The sequence below is a fragment of the Sinocyclocheilus anshuiensis genome, unplaced genomic scaffold (assembly GCF_001515605.1).
Source record: "Sinocyclocheilus anshuiensis isolate Anshui unplaced genomic scaffold, SAMN03320099.WGS_v1.1 scaffold577, whole genome shotgun sequence".
Lineage (NCBI taxonomy): Eukaryota > Metazoa > Chordata > Actinopteri > Cypriniformes > Cyprinidae > Sinocyclocheilus > Sinocyclocheilus anshuiensis.
The window spans coordinates 732,501-750,383 of NW_015539872.1; the positions used below are offsets into that span (position 1 = coordinate 732,501).

General features: G+C 35.9%; 1 protein-coding gene across 1 annotated transcript in view; it reads right to left on the reverse strand.

The window, feature by feature from the left end:
- The window catches only part of LOC107685248 (ras GTPase-activating-like protein IQGAP1), a 60,746-nt gene that overhangs the window by 23,154 nt on the left and 19,709 nt on the right, over positions 1 to 17,883 (reverse strand). Inside the window, exons 3-14 of the mRNA XM_016481763.1 lie at positions 12,764 to 12,920; positions 11,011 to 11,088; positions 9,521 to 9,597; positions 5,953 to 6,020; positions 4,953 to 5,066; positions 4,667 to 4,845; positions 2,255 to 2,342; positions 1,782 to 1,945; positions 1,613 to 1,700; positions 958 to 1,118; positions 706 to 872; positions 475 to 599 (exon numbers count right to left, since the gene is read on the reverse strand). Of these exons, the coding sequence (XP_016337249.1) occupies positions 475 to 599; positions 706 to 872; positions 958 to 1,118; positions 1,613 to 1,700; positions 1,782 to 1,945; positions 2,255 to 2,342; positions 4,667 to 4,845; positions 4,953 to 5,066; positions 5,953 to 6,020; positions 9,521 to 9,597; positions 11,011 to 11,088; positions 12,764 to 12,920 (1,466 nt within the window). The remainder of the gene's footprint in view (positions 1 to 474; positions 600 to 705; positions 873 to 957; positions 1,119 to 1,612; positions 1,701 to 1,781; positions 1,946 to 2,254; positions 2,343 to 4,666; positions 4,846 to 4,952; positions 5,067 to 5,952; positions 6,021 to 9,520; positions 9,598 to 11,010; positions 11,089 to 12,763; positions 12,921 to 17,883) is intronic.

Consider the following 17,883-nt stretch of genomic DNA (forward strand, 5'->3'; position numbering starts at 1 on the left):
TACAATGTATTTTTGGCTATTGCTACAAATATCCCCGTGTAACTTAAGACTGGTTTTGTGCTCCAGGGTCACATATTTTAAAATGTAATTTATTCCCGCGATGACAAAGCTGAATTTTCAACAGCATGCTGCTGCTGATCATTCTGATATGCTGATCAAATCAAATCAATACGCAAATCAATATGATGATTTTGTGTCCAAGAAACTTTCTTATTCTTATCAATGTTAAAAACAGCTGTGCCTTTTAATCACTTTGTGTAAACTGTAATACATTACTTCAGGATTCCTTGACGAATAGAAAAAGAACAGCATTTTTGTGAAATAGAAATCTTTTGTATCATTACTAATGTCTTTACTATCACTTTTGAGCAATTTAATGCATCCTTGCTAAATAAAAGTGTTAATCTCTTAAAAAATCGTACTCATCAAAAACGTTTGAATGATATTGTACAATATATTTCAAAGTTTGCTTACTCTCATGTTCCTCGTGCACCTGGACATTGACAGTGTTGATGCATTTCTGAACATCATTCCAGGTGATGAACTCTTGACCCTGAGCAAGGGACTCATCTCTGAGACGGATCAGTGTGTCTGCGTATCTAACAAAGCAAAACAACCACTTATTGAAGCAAATTCCTAAATTGTGTCTTAGTGTGCCATATAGTGTGACACCTCTCTCTTTTTCAGTCAGTAGCATCACTGTACCTCTGTAAATTGTCAGCATCCAGACCACTGAAGCCCAGTGGAGAGTCATTGAGCTGCTCAACGACGGCCACAGAGTCTTTAGTGTCCAGTACCTCATTTAACACAGACACAGCAGACAGCATCTCCACAGCTACACACAGCTCCTCATGAGTAAGACCGGCCTTGTTCTGAGATGGTAAAAAATGAAAACTAGTTTTGTAAGTAGGGACAAGAAAGAGCTACACATGGAATAAGAGAGTTAAGAAAACTGACCTGACAGCCAAGCTGCAGGCTGAAGAGCTCGGCCTGGTACAGGCTGGCAGCAGTGTGATAGACGATGGGTAACTGAGCCTCTGGGTTCAGAAGCGCCTCCACGGTCTCTTCTGGAACGCCTCGTTGAATAGCTGCATTGATCGCAACAACCGCTTCCTGCTCTGTGTCCATTAAGAGCACAATAATCAGTAGTATCAGACAAACAAACAAAGGAATCATATAGGTTCATACTTAATAGGGAAATACAATATAAACTGGTGCTAAATCAGTGATCAGCTGCTTTTAGAGAGTTTTTTAATTGATCTGTATCAGTCCACTTTGGTTATATAATGGTCAATATTGGATATTTAAGCTCAGTTTCCCTATTTTAATATTTACCTCAGCCATTATCTAATGTTCACTAAATCTTTAAAAACATTAAAACATTTTTTATTTAACTTACCTTATTAACACTGTTACATTTTTAGAAAATCTCAATTTGTAAAAAAAATAATAATAATTATATTTTACATTATAATGTTGTATGTATAAATTCACCTGTCATGATTTGAATGAGAAACAATGAAATACAGAGCTTCATACAGTGTCTACAGATACACTATATTCTAGGCTATTTTATCAGCTAGTCAAGGCTACATGTATGTGTGCAACATACTTCGTTTCTCAGCCTCTGCAAACTCGTTACAGGAAGTGATGACCATCTGAATCTCTTCCCTCTCCAGCTGAGCACCCACACCAGCATCCTGCATACGGATGTCATAAATATTCTCATCAAACTCAATTGACTGAAAAGCAATTCTACCTGATACGGAAAGTTTTAGTACCTTAACTTTATGCTCCCTGTAGGATGTGAAGTGCTCCAGGTAAAAGCTGGAGTTGACATCAAGGACTCCCACAAGACCAAGTGCAGGCAACCTAAGGCTGGCCAGTAGGGCTTTCTGATCCTCAGCATCAAGAGCCTGATTTAACTGTTGAATAGCTTCTGATGCTAGAGTGAGAAAATTATTTTTACGTAACATTTATATAATACTATGCCATACAGTATGCATCAATTGCAGGGCATTCCATAAATAACTATCCATTAAATTACAAAATATATATGTTATATTATATGTTATGTATTATATGTATATGTTATAACATATGTATTTCCATGAAAGCATCCACATGGTCTCTTATGCTCACCTTAATCTAAAGTAATATATATATATTAAATATTCCACCTAAATTTTAAGTCATACCTTTGATGTGTTTTAATTTTTTCAAACTTAAAAAAAAATAAAATTAAAACACTTACTGTTCACAAGGTCTACACTGCTCTGAATCTCCTGCTGAGTCAGCAATTCTTCATACACATCTCTCTCTTCAGTTGCAACAGACGAGCGCTGAACACACACACACAATACAGCGGGTAAAATAAGTATTGAACACGTCACCATTTTTCTCAGTAAATATATTTCTAAAGGTGCTGTTGACATGAAAGTTTCACCAGATGTCAGTAACAACCAAAGTAATCCATACATACAAAGAAAACAAAACAAATACGTTCAGAAATTAAGTTATGTGTAATACAATGGAATGACACAGGGAAAAAGTATTGAACACATGAAGAAAGGGAGGTGCAAAAAGGCTTGGAAAGCCAAGACACCAGCTGAAATCTATCAGTAATTAGAAAGCAATCCTGCCCCTAGTAAGCAGAAATTAATATTAGCTGATTCAGTCCCAACATCTACAGTACCAGGATGATGAAGATGAAACGAGTGGACATTTCAGCAAGACAATGATCCCAAACACAGCCAAGGAAACTCTCAGTTGGTTTCAGAAAAAGAAAATAAAGCTGCTAGAATGGCCCAGACAATCACCTGACTTGAATCCAATATAAAATAAGAACTAAAGGTCAGAGTTCATAGAAGAGGCCCACAGAACCAAAATCACACCTGAGCAATGCATGCGACTAGTTTCTCCATACAGGAGGCGTCTTGAAGCTGTCATTACCAACAAAGGCTTTTGTATGAAGTATTAAATACATTTCAGTAGTTCAATGCTTTTTCTCTTTGTCATTCCATTTTAATACACATAACTCATACAAACTGAAATTATTTGTTTTGTTTTCTTTGTATGTATGGATTACTTGTGTTGTTACCGACATCTGGTGAACATTTCATGTCAACAGCACCTTTAGAAATATATGTCCTACTTTATTTATTAACAAGACTTATTAAAAAAAAACAAAAAACAATCATAGATTTGGTGGTGCAGAGGACAGGGTAAACTCAGGGAAAGTAATGAGAATGCTATTGGTTTGATCCCAGCAAGACATGAGCTATCACCATTGTGCCTGTGAGCAAAGATCTTAACACCAGGCTAAAAATTAAATAAAAAAAAAAATCCTTGAGCGGTAATACACTATTCACACAACCTTAGATGTGTACACACAACAAAATGACTATTCAACTGAGCCAACATCAGGGGATCAGGTGATACTGGAGTCAGCAGAGTGTGTGAGGAGTGTTAGAGGGCATCAGCATTTAACTAGGAAGGCTGATTCTGTTATGTTTTAATCAAAATCCTGCTAATTTTGCAAGTAAATGAATGCTGGAGATTGTTTAAAAGGAGCCTTCAAAAAGAAACGCAGACAAACTTGATTTGCAGGCAACCTTTGGATAATTGCTTTCAGCAACTTATGAATAGTCCTCCCTGTAAATTAGTGCTCAATCTTTAGGTTTAAAAGATTCAGATATTCATGTGTCTGGGAGTTTTTACGGATTGCCTATGTATGACTAAAGCTGGGCTCACACTACAGGAGTTTAGCCCGATTTAACCCCGATTTTCCCCTCCTGAGAATCGGATCAAAAATCTTGTCGAGCACCTGATGTTCGGCGCAGATTATCTGGTAATGTGAGATGTTCACAGATCGAATCGTGCACCTCCCGATCGGCTCACACACAAATCGGGGCCGCCCCAATCATATCAAACATGTTTGATATTTAGGATTTAAATCTGATTACATCAGTCACGATAGCCAATGCGCGACCGCAAAACAGCTGCTGTACGGCTCCGTTGGAGACTGAGGAAATTGCTTCTTGACATTTTGTAGTAACTCGACTGTCTGTATTAATGCGTTGAAAACGTATCACAACCACAAGGAGAAAGAGAAGCGCTGGGGTGAAATCGCCTCAGTTTTGAATGTACCGGGTGAGTGTTAGCACGCTAGCTAACATGTAAACATCATTGAAATATCAATGACAATCTGCTGTGTGAGATCACGTGAGGCACTCCCTCTGGCATGATAATCTTAATAATATCTTGTAGTGTGTGATACGCCACGATTTTCAAATCTTTCAGATTTGAGGGAAGATAATCTGCAAAGATTATGTGTGTGCTGCAACCAGATTTCATAATCGATTAGGATTTTAAAACTCCTGTAGTGTGAGCCCGGCTTAAGGCTTTGTTCATACTGTGCATAATTTCAAAAACCCAATTTAAATCAGATTTTAAATCACATACAAATGCGGTTTGCATTGGTTTTGCAAAACATTACTTCTGACAGGCAGAAATATTATCATTCTTGCAGCATAATATCCATATGACTGCTGAAAATGCTGCTTTGCCATCACAGGAATACATTACATAAAATATCTTACCAACCACAAAACTTTGAATGGAAGGGTTTTTCTAAACTTAAACATAATATGAATATCTAGTTTACCCGTCCCGAAGCCTGATCCTCTTTCTTCCTCTTGGCTTTGCTCAGTGTGTCCTGGTAGGCCTGGGCCAGTGGTTTCTGTGTGTTTCTCAGTAAGGCATTGGGGTTCTGCAGAGCCACCATTGTACTCTCTGCATGACCTTTGTCAATGGCCTCATTAATGGCAAAGACAGCAGCGTGTACTACAGATATAGATCAGAAAGAGAACAAATACATGTGATCCTGACAATGAAGATTATATGTGTTTAATTAAAACATATGAATAGGAGAAACAGGTAAAGTCACTCACATGCAGCTTCATCTACTGAAAGCTCATTGGCCAGGATGCCACCGATCTTGCTGAAGGCGGGCATCTGGATGCCATATTTATCCAGTTCTTTCCTCATGTTGCTGATTTCTTCCTCTGTGGAAAGAGAATATGAAATGTCATCAGTTAGGCTACATATTTGACATGTATCTTAATTTATGTTATTACGGACAAAACCATTCATTTGTGGTAACCTATGGCATTTCATACAAGATCTGCAACTGTAATGCATTTAAAAAACAACAACGGTTGTCTTGCAGTTCAAACTATCAACACAGATTGAATTATTGACCAACATAATATCCATATTCCATACTTATTCACGTCAAAAAAAAAAACAAGGGCCTTGTTACTTTAAATCATTTTACAAGTGTGCCCAACACCAAACCACTACAGAAATCGTTTTCTGCAAAAACAGCTTGCTTTAATCTTCAATGTGTTTTCACTTTCATTATTAATTCACTACATACCACATCATTATGACTTGAACTCAGTTTTCCTGATGAGATATTTTATTAACAGCAGCACAATGAATAAGCTGAAGAGTTACACTCTGAACAGAGCTAAAGCAGTAATTACCTGTCATTACAACCCCATCCTTAATCAAACCCAAACAGATAGGTTTCTGCAAAGTATTCACTATCATTAAAACCTGAGGCACTTTTCTCCTTTTCTTTCTCCTGTGATCTGAGCTGACAGAGGTGGATCTACACTTCAGTTATGGATATAATTGCATGGCTGTGCTTGAGTTCTGTGATTGTAAGGGAGCACCACTATATGTGCTTCAAATCTCAAATGGATTGCAGATACCACATATTTATGACTGAAGTAATAGGTTAAGGATTAGCCTTTGAAAAAACAATTTGTTTATTTGGTAATATAATTACTATTGAAAGTATTAATATGTACTGTGGTTACAGGCAGACCTAGTACTTTGGACCTGAGCTAAATTTTTAGATTTTTGTGAATGACTGTGGCATACCTGTAAAGTCTACTTTCCCCAACAAGTCCTGGATCTGAGGGGCAATTCCCAATTTGTACAGGTACAAGCTACACAAAGAAGAACAAATAAATACATACATAAATAAATGAACTATATACAAGCGAGAGAATGAGATATAATAAGAGACAGCAGAGAAAACTGGTCTGAGCTGAGGATGCCCAATAATTTTGGAAGTTAAAATTATTGTGTATTTTAATTTCTCTCCAAAATGGTAGAATAATTAAAAAAAAAATAAGTTTCCCCAAAGACAGTTGTTTAAACATTTATCACACATTTATACAGTACACTAAATTCAAGACAATGTAAGGACATGCACCAAATTTACAATAAACACAATTAATTTACTACATATACACTTTAAAAGAAAATAAATAAATGCACAAACACACAGGAAAATATCATAAAATCACATATCATAAATCATAAACACCATCTCTTCAACTCTCTTAGCCTTACTACAATATGAAGAAGCAACATGTCTAACTGAAAGAAGCTAGTATTTAAGATTGAAAATTCTTTATTAAAAAGATATATTCCAAAGCAACTCCTGTCCTTAGACGTGCTGCTATCTAGGCTTTGATCATACAATCATGCAGCAAAATAAATAGTTGATCAACTTGTCAAAATATCTTCAATTCCTATGTTTAGTTTTTGATGTCAAATGTCATTTCAATTGCACAATGAAACTCTATGGTATTTTAATGCAAATTCTTGCATTAAAATGTCACTTGGTAACAGCAGCCAAATTATACAGGCAAGCGACATGTTCCCAGTTTAATACTGTGTTGTGCCCTAAGGCCAAAACCGGCTGGGAAGCACTGTTTTAAATATTTCATTAGCCTTATTTGCAATACAAAAATTAAAATCATATATGTAGTTCTAATGTTCTTCCACTAGATGTCAGTATGCAGTTGAGTTAGGTAAAGCCCTATACCAGTTCTGTAAAAGGAAAATAGCCTGCAGTTAGTGTGCAACACATGCTGGAAACTGCATTAAACTTTTATCTGTCGACTGATTGAGGACAAATAGAGGAGTAATGAATTATTGAAGGGTTTAGATTGGTTTGCACCTGAGCATTTATGCATGACAGATAAACTTAACATGCCTTCCTTACCTTTGACCCCTACATCAATAGCCAGAGAGATAGACACAGTCTGGTGTAAAATATCCTCCGTACTACAGAAGGGCCAAAGGTTAAGTGGTTTAACGGATATAAGAGATGTAGGTCTCTATACCTCATGAGTCACAAGCTTGATTATTGTTTAGAGCCAAACTGATAGCAGAACTATGCAGACAAACATTTCCTTTATAATAAAAAATGTCCTTGGTTATCAAAGTATAAATACATAACACAAAAATATTTTATATAAATATGTAAGCATTACTGTGTCATACATAATGTTATATTAGAGATATTTTAACCTAAAACACTGATGATCTTGGAAATATAAAAAAATGCTCATATACATGCGTCTACTATCTAATGCAATGTATATGCTGATGGTGATTTAATGATGCCTGAGCCACACAGGATTTTCTCTGGGCACAGTCACAGTGTTGTCTAGTCTTACTGAGTGGGTTAACTTCAGGGTCAGGAAGGAAGAGCGTGTGCAAGGCAGAGGGAGGAAGTCAGGCAACCCACACACAAGACAGAGAGAAAGAGAGAAAAAGAGAGCAGGAAAACACTACAAATCATTTACAGTAAACGAAGCCTTCCTGTGGTCATTCATTAGACAGTCCCCTGTGCACACCAACTGCTAATGTCTAAATGTTACAATTTGCATACATTAAGATACTAATGACTTACCTGGCTTTTTACTTCAAAATGATTCATAAACCGAGTCATTCTATGGTTTCCTATAAATAACTTAACATAAATGTTAAGTTACAAGTGAATGCTAAATTAAATTTTCTGAGAAAAGGGATGCTGCCCATGCAAACATCACTGTCACACTTCTAGGTTCTTGTGGGTGGTTGTCAGGGTGTTGGCACTAATGTCTTGTGAGTTGTGGTTTTTCAGAAAAGCCCACCCATTCTCTGTGATATTATTGAACTAAATATAGTTTGGGTTCCTTCTTAAACGCACACTACTGTTCAAAAGTTTGGGGTCAGTAAGATTTTTATTATTTTTTTTGAAAGCAGTGTCTTATGCTTACCAAGGTTGCATTTATTTGATTAAAATTCATTAGTTTATTCCTGTGATGGCAAAACTGCTGCCATTCAGTGTCACATGAATGATCCTTCAGTAATCATTCTAATATGCTGATTTGCTCCTCAATAAACATTTTTTTTATTATTATCAATGATAAAAACAATTGTGTTACTGAAAATAATAATGATGCATTTCTTGGGTTCTTTGATGGGTAGAAAGTTCAAAAGAACAGCATTAATTTGAAATACAAATATTTTGTAACATTATAAATGTCTTTACTGTCACCTCTGGTCAAATTAATGCATTTAATGCGTTTCTGAGTAGACATTCAAGTATTCAAAAATCTTACTTACGACAAACTTATGAATGATAATGTACATTTGTAACATTTTCAAGCTGTAGAAATTAACATTAGTTAATGTATTATGAATGAACAATATGTATTTATAAATAAGCATTAATTTATATTAATAGTGTAACAGTATATTTGTAAATTAGCATTAACTTAATAGATAGCAATACCAATAGACCTAAATAGAGAGCAATAACCAAACGGAACTTAAAAATAAATCTATCTTTACTGTCACTTTGATCACCTTAATGCTTTATTTTATTAAAAATAAAAACATACTATTGTAAGTTCACGGTGATCAAGTCTGATCATATTTTCTCATGAGCTTTCATTTTAAAGGCAGACATTTATAGTAGGACAGACGAGACACTGCTTTTAGATTGTATGTAGCGTGTTTCCACTGGTGCCAAACTACGACAGGAAACAAAAACCTCTGCTAATCTCCGAGTATACACTTCCTGCAGGGGAGGGCGGGAATCTGATATCATAATAGTGCAAAATCACACCTCAGAGTTCATACTTCAGAGAATTCAATCCTGAGCAGGCCATAAAAATTGAATGGAGATTATCCATGAAGCAAATAAAAACATAAAACATTAACTGGATGGATGCGCTTACATCCTACGCAACTGCTCTCAGGAAGTCAATGACCTGAGGACGATCTGCATAACAGAGGAGGTGTGAAAAGGAGTTTTGTCTCTGGAGCATAGTGACAGGAATTGTCAGGAAACAGTGACAGGAAATGACCTAAGACTGGCAGGAAGTTAAGCAGCAGGCCTAATAGGTAGATGTACCACAAGGCATCTGCTTTTCTCAGTGGTGAGATTGTCATGACAATGGCTGCCAAGAGGAAGCAGCAGTCATACATGCTGATGCTCTACAAACCTGCTGTCATAACTGAGAGATCGTGAAACCATGACCACAGAGTAACCGCCATTTTTATCATTTCAGGTTATAAAACTTGATGAAGCAAGCAAACCTTATTAGTTCACAGCCGGTGAATCTGATTTAAATATTCAGTGGAAAAAAAAGGTCTATAGTACCTCAGTGCATGAATGCAGTAGATCACCTTGGGCATATTCTTGCGATCATACACATCGGTGGTCTCAGGATAGAAGATCTGAAAGAGGAATAGCAATATTCAATATTTTTAATAAATAATACTCTACAATTACTGAACATTTCCATTCAAACATTTGAGGTCAGTAGGGTTTTTTATATGTTTGTAAATACAGTTAAAAAAGTAATATTGTGAAATATTATTACTATTTAAAACAACTGTTTTCTATTTGAATATATTCTAAAATGTAATTTATTCCTTAATTTTCATCTGTGATTACTCCAGTCTTAATTGTCACATGATCTTTCAGAAATAATTCTAATATGCTGCTATTATCAATGTTGTAAACAGTTGTGCTGCTTAATAGTTTTGTGGAAACTATGATAAATTTTTTTCATAATGATTTAATTTAATTTGTCCTTGCTGAATAAAAGTGTTCATTTCTTTCAAAATGGATAGTACTAAATGGATACTAACTAAATGGATAGTTAATCAAGAATGAAAATTCGGTGATCATTTACTCATCCTAATGTTGTTTCAAACCTGTGTTACTTTTTTGTGTGGAACATATTGATTGATTGATTGATCAAAATATCTTCTTTCATGTTCCACAGAAGAAAGTCATACAGGTTTCATTCATTTTTGAGTGAACTATCTCTTTTATTCCAATGAAGACATTTCTACCGCACACAGTGACAATGACATTCTAGAGAACTGTGTGCTGCCAACTTTATTTGCAACAGTTTTGCAAGATCAATCCATATAGATCTATACAGAAATGATTTACCGAGTCTGAACAGGCCTCCAGACCTGAACCCCACTGAACACCTTCAGGATGAATTGAACAGCGACTGTGAATCAGACCTCATCACCCAACATCAATACCTGACCTGGATGCTCATTTCTGAATTATAGCAAATCCTTGCAGCCATTTTAACAATCTAGTGGCAAATCTTCCTTGTAGAAGCAAAGGGCGGTCCAACTCCCTAATAATGTCAATATGAAAATATTTAACAAGCACATATGAGTGTTGTGTTTCGGTGTGCACATACTTTTATCTATATAGTGTATCTAAACATGATGCCATTTTGCTTCTGTGGCTTTATGTAATGCACTGCACATTGCAGTTTGCATTATACTTGGAGGAAGCTTTTGCTTTTCTACCCTTGAGTGAAAGTGATTGACAGGGCCATTGCTAATTTAGGTCAACAACTCGAACCATGAGTAAATATTCAATAAAAGCATTTATGCATTCATCTTATGGTACATAAAATAACTATCCATCCTCTCATCCAAACTGTCAAACTGGGCACCCTACGTGTACAGGGGACAGTTTTGTTTTGTTTGATTCAGCCAACTTCTTTTGAATGTTAATCTAATAAAATGCACTGTTATCTTCAAAGAGTGAAGATGCAAGGATATGTGTGTGTGAGTGTGTGTCTGTTTCTTTAAAAGTGTGTGCTTGGGCCTCACCTTGGGCAAACCAACGGACTCCATGGCTCTGAGCCACTGCACAGTGTTATCTGTGTGTCTGAAATGTAGTCCTGAGTGCTGGAGAAAGTACAAAAAATAAATACATGCAACAGTAACATGTTTCATGCACATTTCATGAACCGTTAAAATGGAATTACATATAAAGCTTGAAAGTGTTGGGAGTCTGTTCCTCACTGACTTTTGTTTCTAATAAATGCATCAGAGCTATTGAAATGCATCAGACAGGTAGACTACCGTTCAAAAGTTTGTGGTCAGTAATTTGTTTTGTTTTTTTAAGAAATTAATACTATCTAAATAAAATATTGTCTAATTAGGATGCATTAAACTGATCCATTTTACAAAATACGTCTATTTCAAATCAATGCTGTTCATTTGAACTTTATATTCATCAAAGAATCCTGAGAAAAGTATCATGGTTTCCACAAAAAAATATCAAAAAGCACAACTGATGTTTCTTGATCAGCAAATCAGCATATCATAATGATTTCTAAAGGATCATCTGAAACTGAAGACTGAAGTAATTTCTGCTGAAAATTCAGCTTTGCTATCACAGTATATTAAAATATAAAATCTTAAAAAAATAAATAAAAAATAAATTCTTTTAAATTGTAATTAAATTTCTGTCAGGACCACTATCGTTAAAGATGACTGACAATTAGCATACAGTTTGGATTGGTGGTATGGTTCTGTTCTGGGCAAGAACTCCCTGCGCATCCATGCAGCCTAGCATGGATAAGAGCAGGGAGAGCAGCAATAACCCCCCAGGGTAAACAGAACAGAACCAACATAAATGCATTGCAGATATCATAAAAGTTCAATCATTTAATGTAACATTTTACAAATTAGTCTGATTCTATGGGGAATCAGAAGGTTGAATCCTGACTAACGAGAGAAGGAGATGGGGATGGAGGAGGGTAATTAGCTATTGAGCAACGCGAAGCTGGTGATTGTACTGAAGGACCTTATATATGAGTGCTGTGATAGGTGTCACATCCCTATAGGTAGACGTGGATCAGCTGAGAGTCAGCTGATGCGAGCTTGACTAACGTGACCTGCCAGAACTGACTCTGACACTTGATTTCACAATATTACTGTTTTACTGTATTCTTGATTACAAAAATGCAGCCTTGCTGAACGTAAGAGACTTCTTTTAAAAACATTTTAAAAATCTTACCGACCCCAAAACTTTTGAATGGCAATATAGCCTAGTTATTCTAAATTTAATTAACCAGGTACTAAATGCTCTTAAGTGGCGATAATTATCATTAGTTTCAGCACAAACATGCCACTTTCTATGCTGTGGCATGCAAATTGAGTTCACCACAAAATGATTGGGTGTGTATGCATCATTACCTGATTTGCATAATTGCTTTAGTGAATCAGGTACTAAAACAATGCAGATAGCATGTGCAAATAAACATCACTATCAGTGGGCACAATTCAGTCTCAGGGAATTCCCACCCTAATATTTCTCCTCCCATGGGAATGAGACTTTCAGGATGTGAGGATGTCTGTGTTGCATTTGAAAAGGCACATCCTGGCAAAGCAATGTGACATACTGGCTATGTTCACACAGTCAGTGTTTGGGCTTGACACCTGTATTTACTAACAGGTGTGACTTTCCAAATGTACTTTTTAGGAGTGGCTGTGTGAACGTAAGGTAACATACAGTAATTCTGTGCTGAGCTAAAGAGTTGCTAAAAACCAATAAATAACATCAGAAAATCAGTACCTTATAACGAGATTGGTCCCTGTCATAAATCTTCTTCTCTGACACCAACTGGGGAGCAAAGAACTTAGCCAGTTTTCCAAGATAGACGCCATTCCTCAAGCCGTGCTCCAGTTCTGTTGTAGGAGGCAGCTGCTCCCCCAGACAGGCCTCCATCCATCTGAAATCAAAAGGTTCACATTTTAGCTCCTCACATAAGCAAGACATACTTAAACTTAACAGACTGACAGCAAACGCTAAATGTTACAACTGGTAGGTATTTCACTACAATATGAAATCGACACTTTCAAATGATAGCAACATGGTTTTTCATGCATTTATTTATGCATTATTTATTGAATATACTTCAACACAGATTTCTTCTGGAAAACAAGTGTGCTAACAAGTTAAGCCTTTGAATGAATTACAGAAGAGGAAGAGCTAAAGGCACACAATCAATTAATAAACACTTTTTACCATGAAGGAAGCACCATCATGCCTATGGGCTAGGGATATGCCGGTATCAAATTTTCATGCTGCGATTAATTGCTAATGATTTTATCACGGTATACTGTATTATCGCGATATTGAAATTTAGTTTAAAAAAGTGCTGTCATAATACATTATAACAGGTTTAATAACTTTTTTCTCATAACAAAAATAACTAAACATTTAAATGCAATAAAGTAATACAGAAAAATGTATAACGTTAAAAGTTTTACACAGATTAAAGTGCAAAAGAATTATAAAGACCAATAGGTATCACTTTACAATAAGACCTCATTAGTTAACCTTAGTTAATGCATTAACATTCACAATGAGCAATAGCTACATTTGCTACAGAAGTTATTAATCTTTGTTAATAAAATACAAGTCTTAGTTCATGTTAGCTCATTAAATAACACAGTTGCAACTTTAGATTTTAACAACGTGTTATTAAATATTGGAATACCTAAGATTAATGAATATTCAGAAGAATTTTTCATGGGCAGTTATGTTAACTAAGGAATTAACTAATGTTAACTAATGAAGCCCTAATGTAAAGTGTGACCGAACAATAAAAAATCAAAACACTTTCAAACTATATAGCAAATACACAAATCTGAATCGCTGTTTAAATCATTTAAACACAATTCAGAAACAGAAAGTAGTGCAGTTCATTACCGTGATATATCGCATTACTGAATACCGGCACAAGTCGGTACACAACTCTCTCAGCATCATAAAACATGAGCTAATGCTATTTTTAAACTTGTTAAAGCAGCATAAACGTTGCAATCTGGATATGCTTATAAAAAATGTATACCAGACCATGGTTCACTAGTTCTTCAGTTTAGTAGATGTCCCCTAAAAAAAGATCACAGCTTGTCTTTCTGATACACTGCGATGCTTTATTATTATTATTCATTTCAGATATGAGTTCCCAAAGCACACCCAAATGATAAAAACTCAGCTCTCCAAAAAAGTGAAATCAAGAGGCCCACAATCTGTTTTTGTTTTATTCTCTCTTTTTTTGCAAACCCTTATGCTTTCTACATAACAGCCTGTTAAAAGACTTGGAATAAAGAGTATGAGCCAAAAAAAATGTGAAAGGACATCAGTGGTCAAGGTTAAGGTACTACTGTCACCCTTCATCCCATGTCTACACAGAAAACTGCAGAAAAACTTGATCTCTAAATGGATTCCTTCTTACCACTCTTTCACATCAGAAAAAAAGCAAGGAAATGCTGGCTTTTTTCTATTTTAAACAAAACACATCATGTTTCACAAAAACAATCTCACGACAAAAATGTAACTCATATTTTATTATATAAAAATGCATTATAGACCAAAAGTTTGGGGTCTAAAAGGTTTTTTTTAATAAATTGAGACTTTTATTAAACAAGGATGCATTTGATCAAAAGTGAGAGTAAAGCCTTATACACTGTTGCAAAACATTTCTATTTAAAAAAAGGCTGTTCTTTCCAACTTTCTATTCATCAAATAATCCTAAAAACTCATGGTTTCCACAAAAATATTAAGCAGCATAAACGTTTTCAACATTGGTAATAATAAGAAATGTTTAAGTAGCAAAACAGCATATTAGAATGATTTCTGAAGGATCATGTGACACTGAAGACTGGAGTAATGACTGCTGAAAACTCAGCTATGCATTCATAAGAATAAATAAATTACATTTTAAATTATATTAAAACAAACAAAACAAAATGTAATGTTTTGTTCTTACTGTATTCTTAAATAAATAAATGCAGCCTTGCTAAGAATAAGTAACATATATGTATGTATTCTATATTTTGAATTAAACATTGTTTTCCTTCCAAAAGAAGTTACAATAAATAATTTAGAAAATAATTTTCTATGTTTTGATGTGCAATAATAGCTAAAAATCATAGTTATAACCTAACATCATAGTTTATTAAACTATCATGAACTAGTTCATTAGCCTACAGTCTCGATAAGCGTGCGGTCACTTAACCACTCAGTTTTCCAGATCACTGAATCATTGAGATTCACCTGGATCATCCAGGACAACAAACAACATTCCAAACTGGTTGCTAGTCAGTGACCAGCTGACAAAAGTGACCTTTGACATATTCAGAGAAAGCCATATTCTCATGGCACCTACACTGGCATTTCTTTTCTCTTGCCAGTGAAGAAAACTGGCATTGGGCCCTTCAGGGCTGCCCAACCAACTGACAGCTAAGTGTCCTGCCTTCAGCTCACAAACATGGGGAAGCGTTAATTTAAAAAGATCAAATATCTGTAATTCATCCCTTCTGCTGATTCATGGGTTATCTATGCTTAAGCAAAAGAGTTTATAATCAGTGTTAGAACTGACAGATATGGTTGGGTAAGAAACATTATGCTATACACTGCAAATTTTAAACTATGTAGAGTTAAGTGAATCAGTTAAAACATCAATATTATGCTGCGGTTCACAAACCTTTGGTTAATCATTTGTTAAGTCACTTCATTCCTACAGAAATTAAAGCAGAGTTTAGAGTTTGGTCAATTCATAGGTCACTGGCATGCTCAATTCATTTGAGGTACAGCAGAATCAGGGCTCCAGACTGCATTTGCGACCAAAAATATTAATTTGCGAGTGAAGTTTTGGCTGAGGTCGCCACTGGTGACTATATTTACATGTTATGACTTAAAAATTCCATGTAATGCCTTTTTATTGATTGTTTTGCGATCACATCTTTTATGTTCATGTATTATATTGAGACTTGCATCAAAGTTTTATTGGAAAAAAAACAGTTTCAAACAGTCCTCATGTCACGTGTAGCTATGGAAAGCACACAACGCAGGAGTAGAAATAAACAAAGTCCTTTTAATAATAAATCCACAGGCAGGAGAAACGCAGGAGACAAACACAATATCAACTAAGGAGCAGGGGCAAAACACAGGGCTTAAAGGGTTAGTTCACTCAAAAATGAAAATTAGGCTGTGTTTTACTCACCCCCGAGGCATCCTAGGTGTATATGACTTTCTTCTTTCAGACGTTGAAATATCCATAAAAAAAAGTGTCTCACACAGCTCCGGGGGGTGAACAAAGGCCTCCTTTAGCGAATCGATGCGTTTTTGTAAGAAAAATAACCATATTTAAAACGTAATAATCAATTTAATCTAGCTTGCACTCACTGTTGTAAATGGAAGCAGTTCAAGGGGAATGACGTATGAGGTCAGTGCTGCGCATGCGACGCTCAGAAGTGATGAACGCGGAAGCGCAGGGGAGAGATCAAAACAAAACAACGGTCACTAATTAGAAGTGCAAAACGAGGATTTGTAAAGAAGAATGTCAGAGGATTTCGATATAAGCCAAGAGGAGACTGGTTTTCCTTTGCTAAAGTAAGGAAACTTTGCTTCCTTTGATCCTGTAAACAAACGTTGGCTTTCACGAGAGTCACAGGCGCATGCGCAACGCTGACCCCATACGTCATCCGCCCGGAACTGCTTCCGTGAACAACTGTTGGCACAAGCTAGATTAAAGTGATTATTACGTTTTGAATATGGATATTTTTCTTACAAAAACGCATCGATTTGCTACAGGAGGCCTTTGTTCACCCCCCAGAGCCGTGCAAGACATTTTTTTTATGGATGGGCGCTTTTTATTTCACTTCTTTTGGACTGAAGCACTGCAACACCCGCTGACTGCAATGATAGAGCTTGGAATAGCCAGGACAATTTTTAATATAACTCCGACTGGATTCGTCTGAAAGAAGAAAGTCATATACACCTAGGATGCCTCGGGGGTGAGTAAAACACAGCCTAATTTTCATTTTTGAGTGAATCAACCCTTTAAATAATAGGAGACAAATGAGATAATTAATAAACACAGGTGGAACCGAAGGAACTAATCAGGGCAACTCAGGAAAACTAGGTCAAAAGGAACAAAAGACAGAAGATCAGGAACACAAACAAAAGTCCTTAACTGTGACACCTCATCTCTGCTGCACAGTGCTGACACACCTGCTAAACGCAGCTCAGTTGTGCAGCATGAGGGAGATCTAAATGACAGAGACGTGCAAGTAAAAGTGCACAAAAGCAGTGTCTATTTCATGCACAACTTGAACAAACTACAACAGGTAAAGCTGTCAGCTGTGTGGATATTGACAATATCATTAACATTTCTCGTTTATAATCATTACTAATATGGCTTCTTCTTATCAAGATCTTAGTCTATATGCTGTGTTCTGTTAATGCGTGAACTTCATATTATTTGAAGCGCACTTGCCGTCCAGTAGACTTGTGCCGGTATTCGGTAATGCGATATATCACGGTAATGAATATGCATGATATTGTTATCGTGGGCACTTCTAAATACCGTGAATAATTATATATTACAAATTATTCATAATTTTGAATGCATTTTAAGAATACTTTTCCCATCAACTGGTCAAAATGCACAACACCTGCTGTATGCTGCGTGAAAGACGCGTGTGCACTCTGATGTAAATAAGCACGGACGAGAAGCACATGCTAAATTTCAATATCGTGATAATACTGTATACCGTGATAAAAGCATGAACAATTAATTGCAACATGAAAATTTGATACCGGCATATCCCTACCGTCCAGTAATCGCAAAAAGCTTTGTGCTTTGTTACTTTTTAATAAACAAAGTATCAGCTTTAAAATTA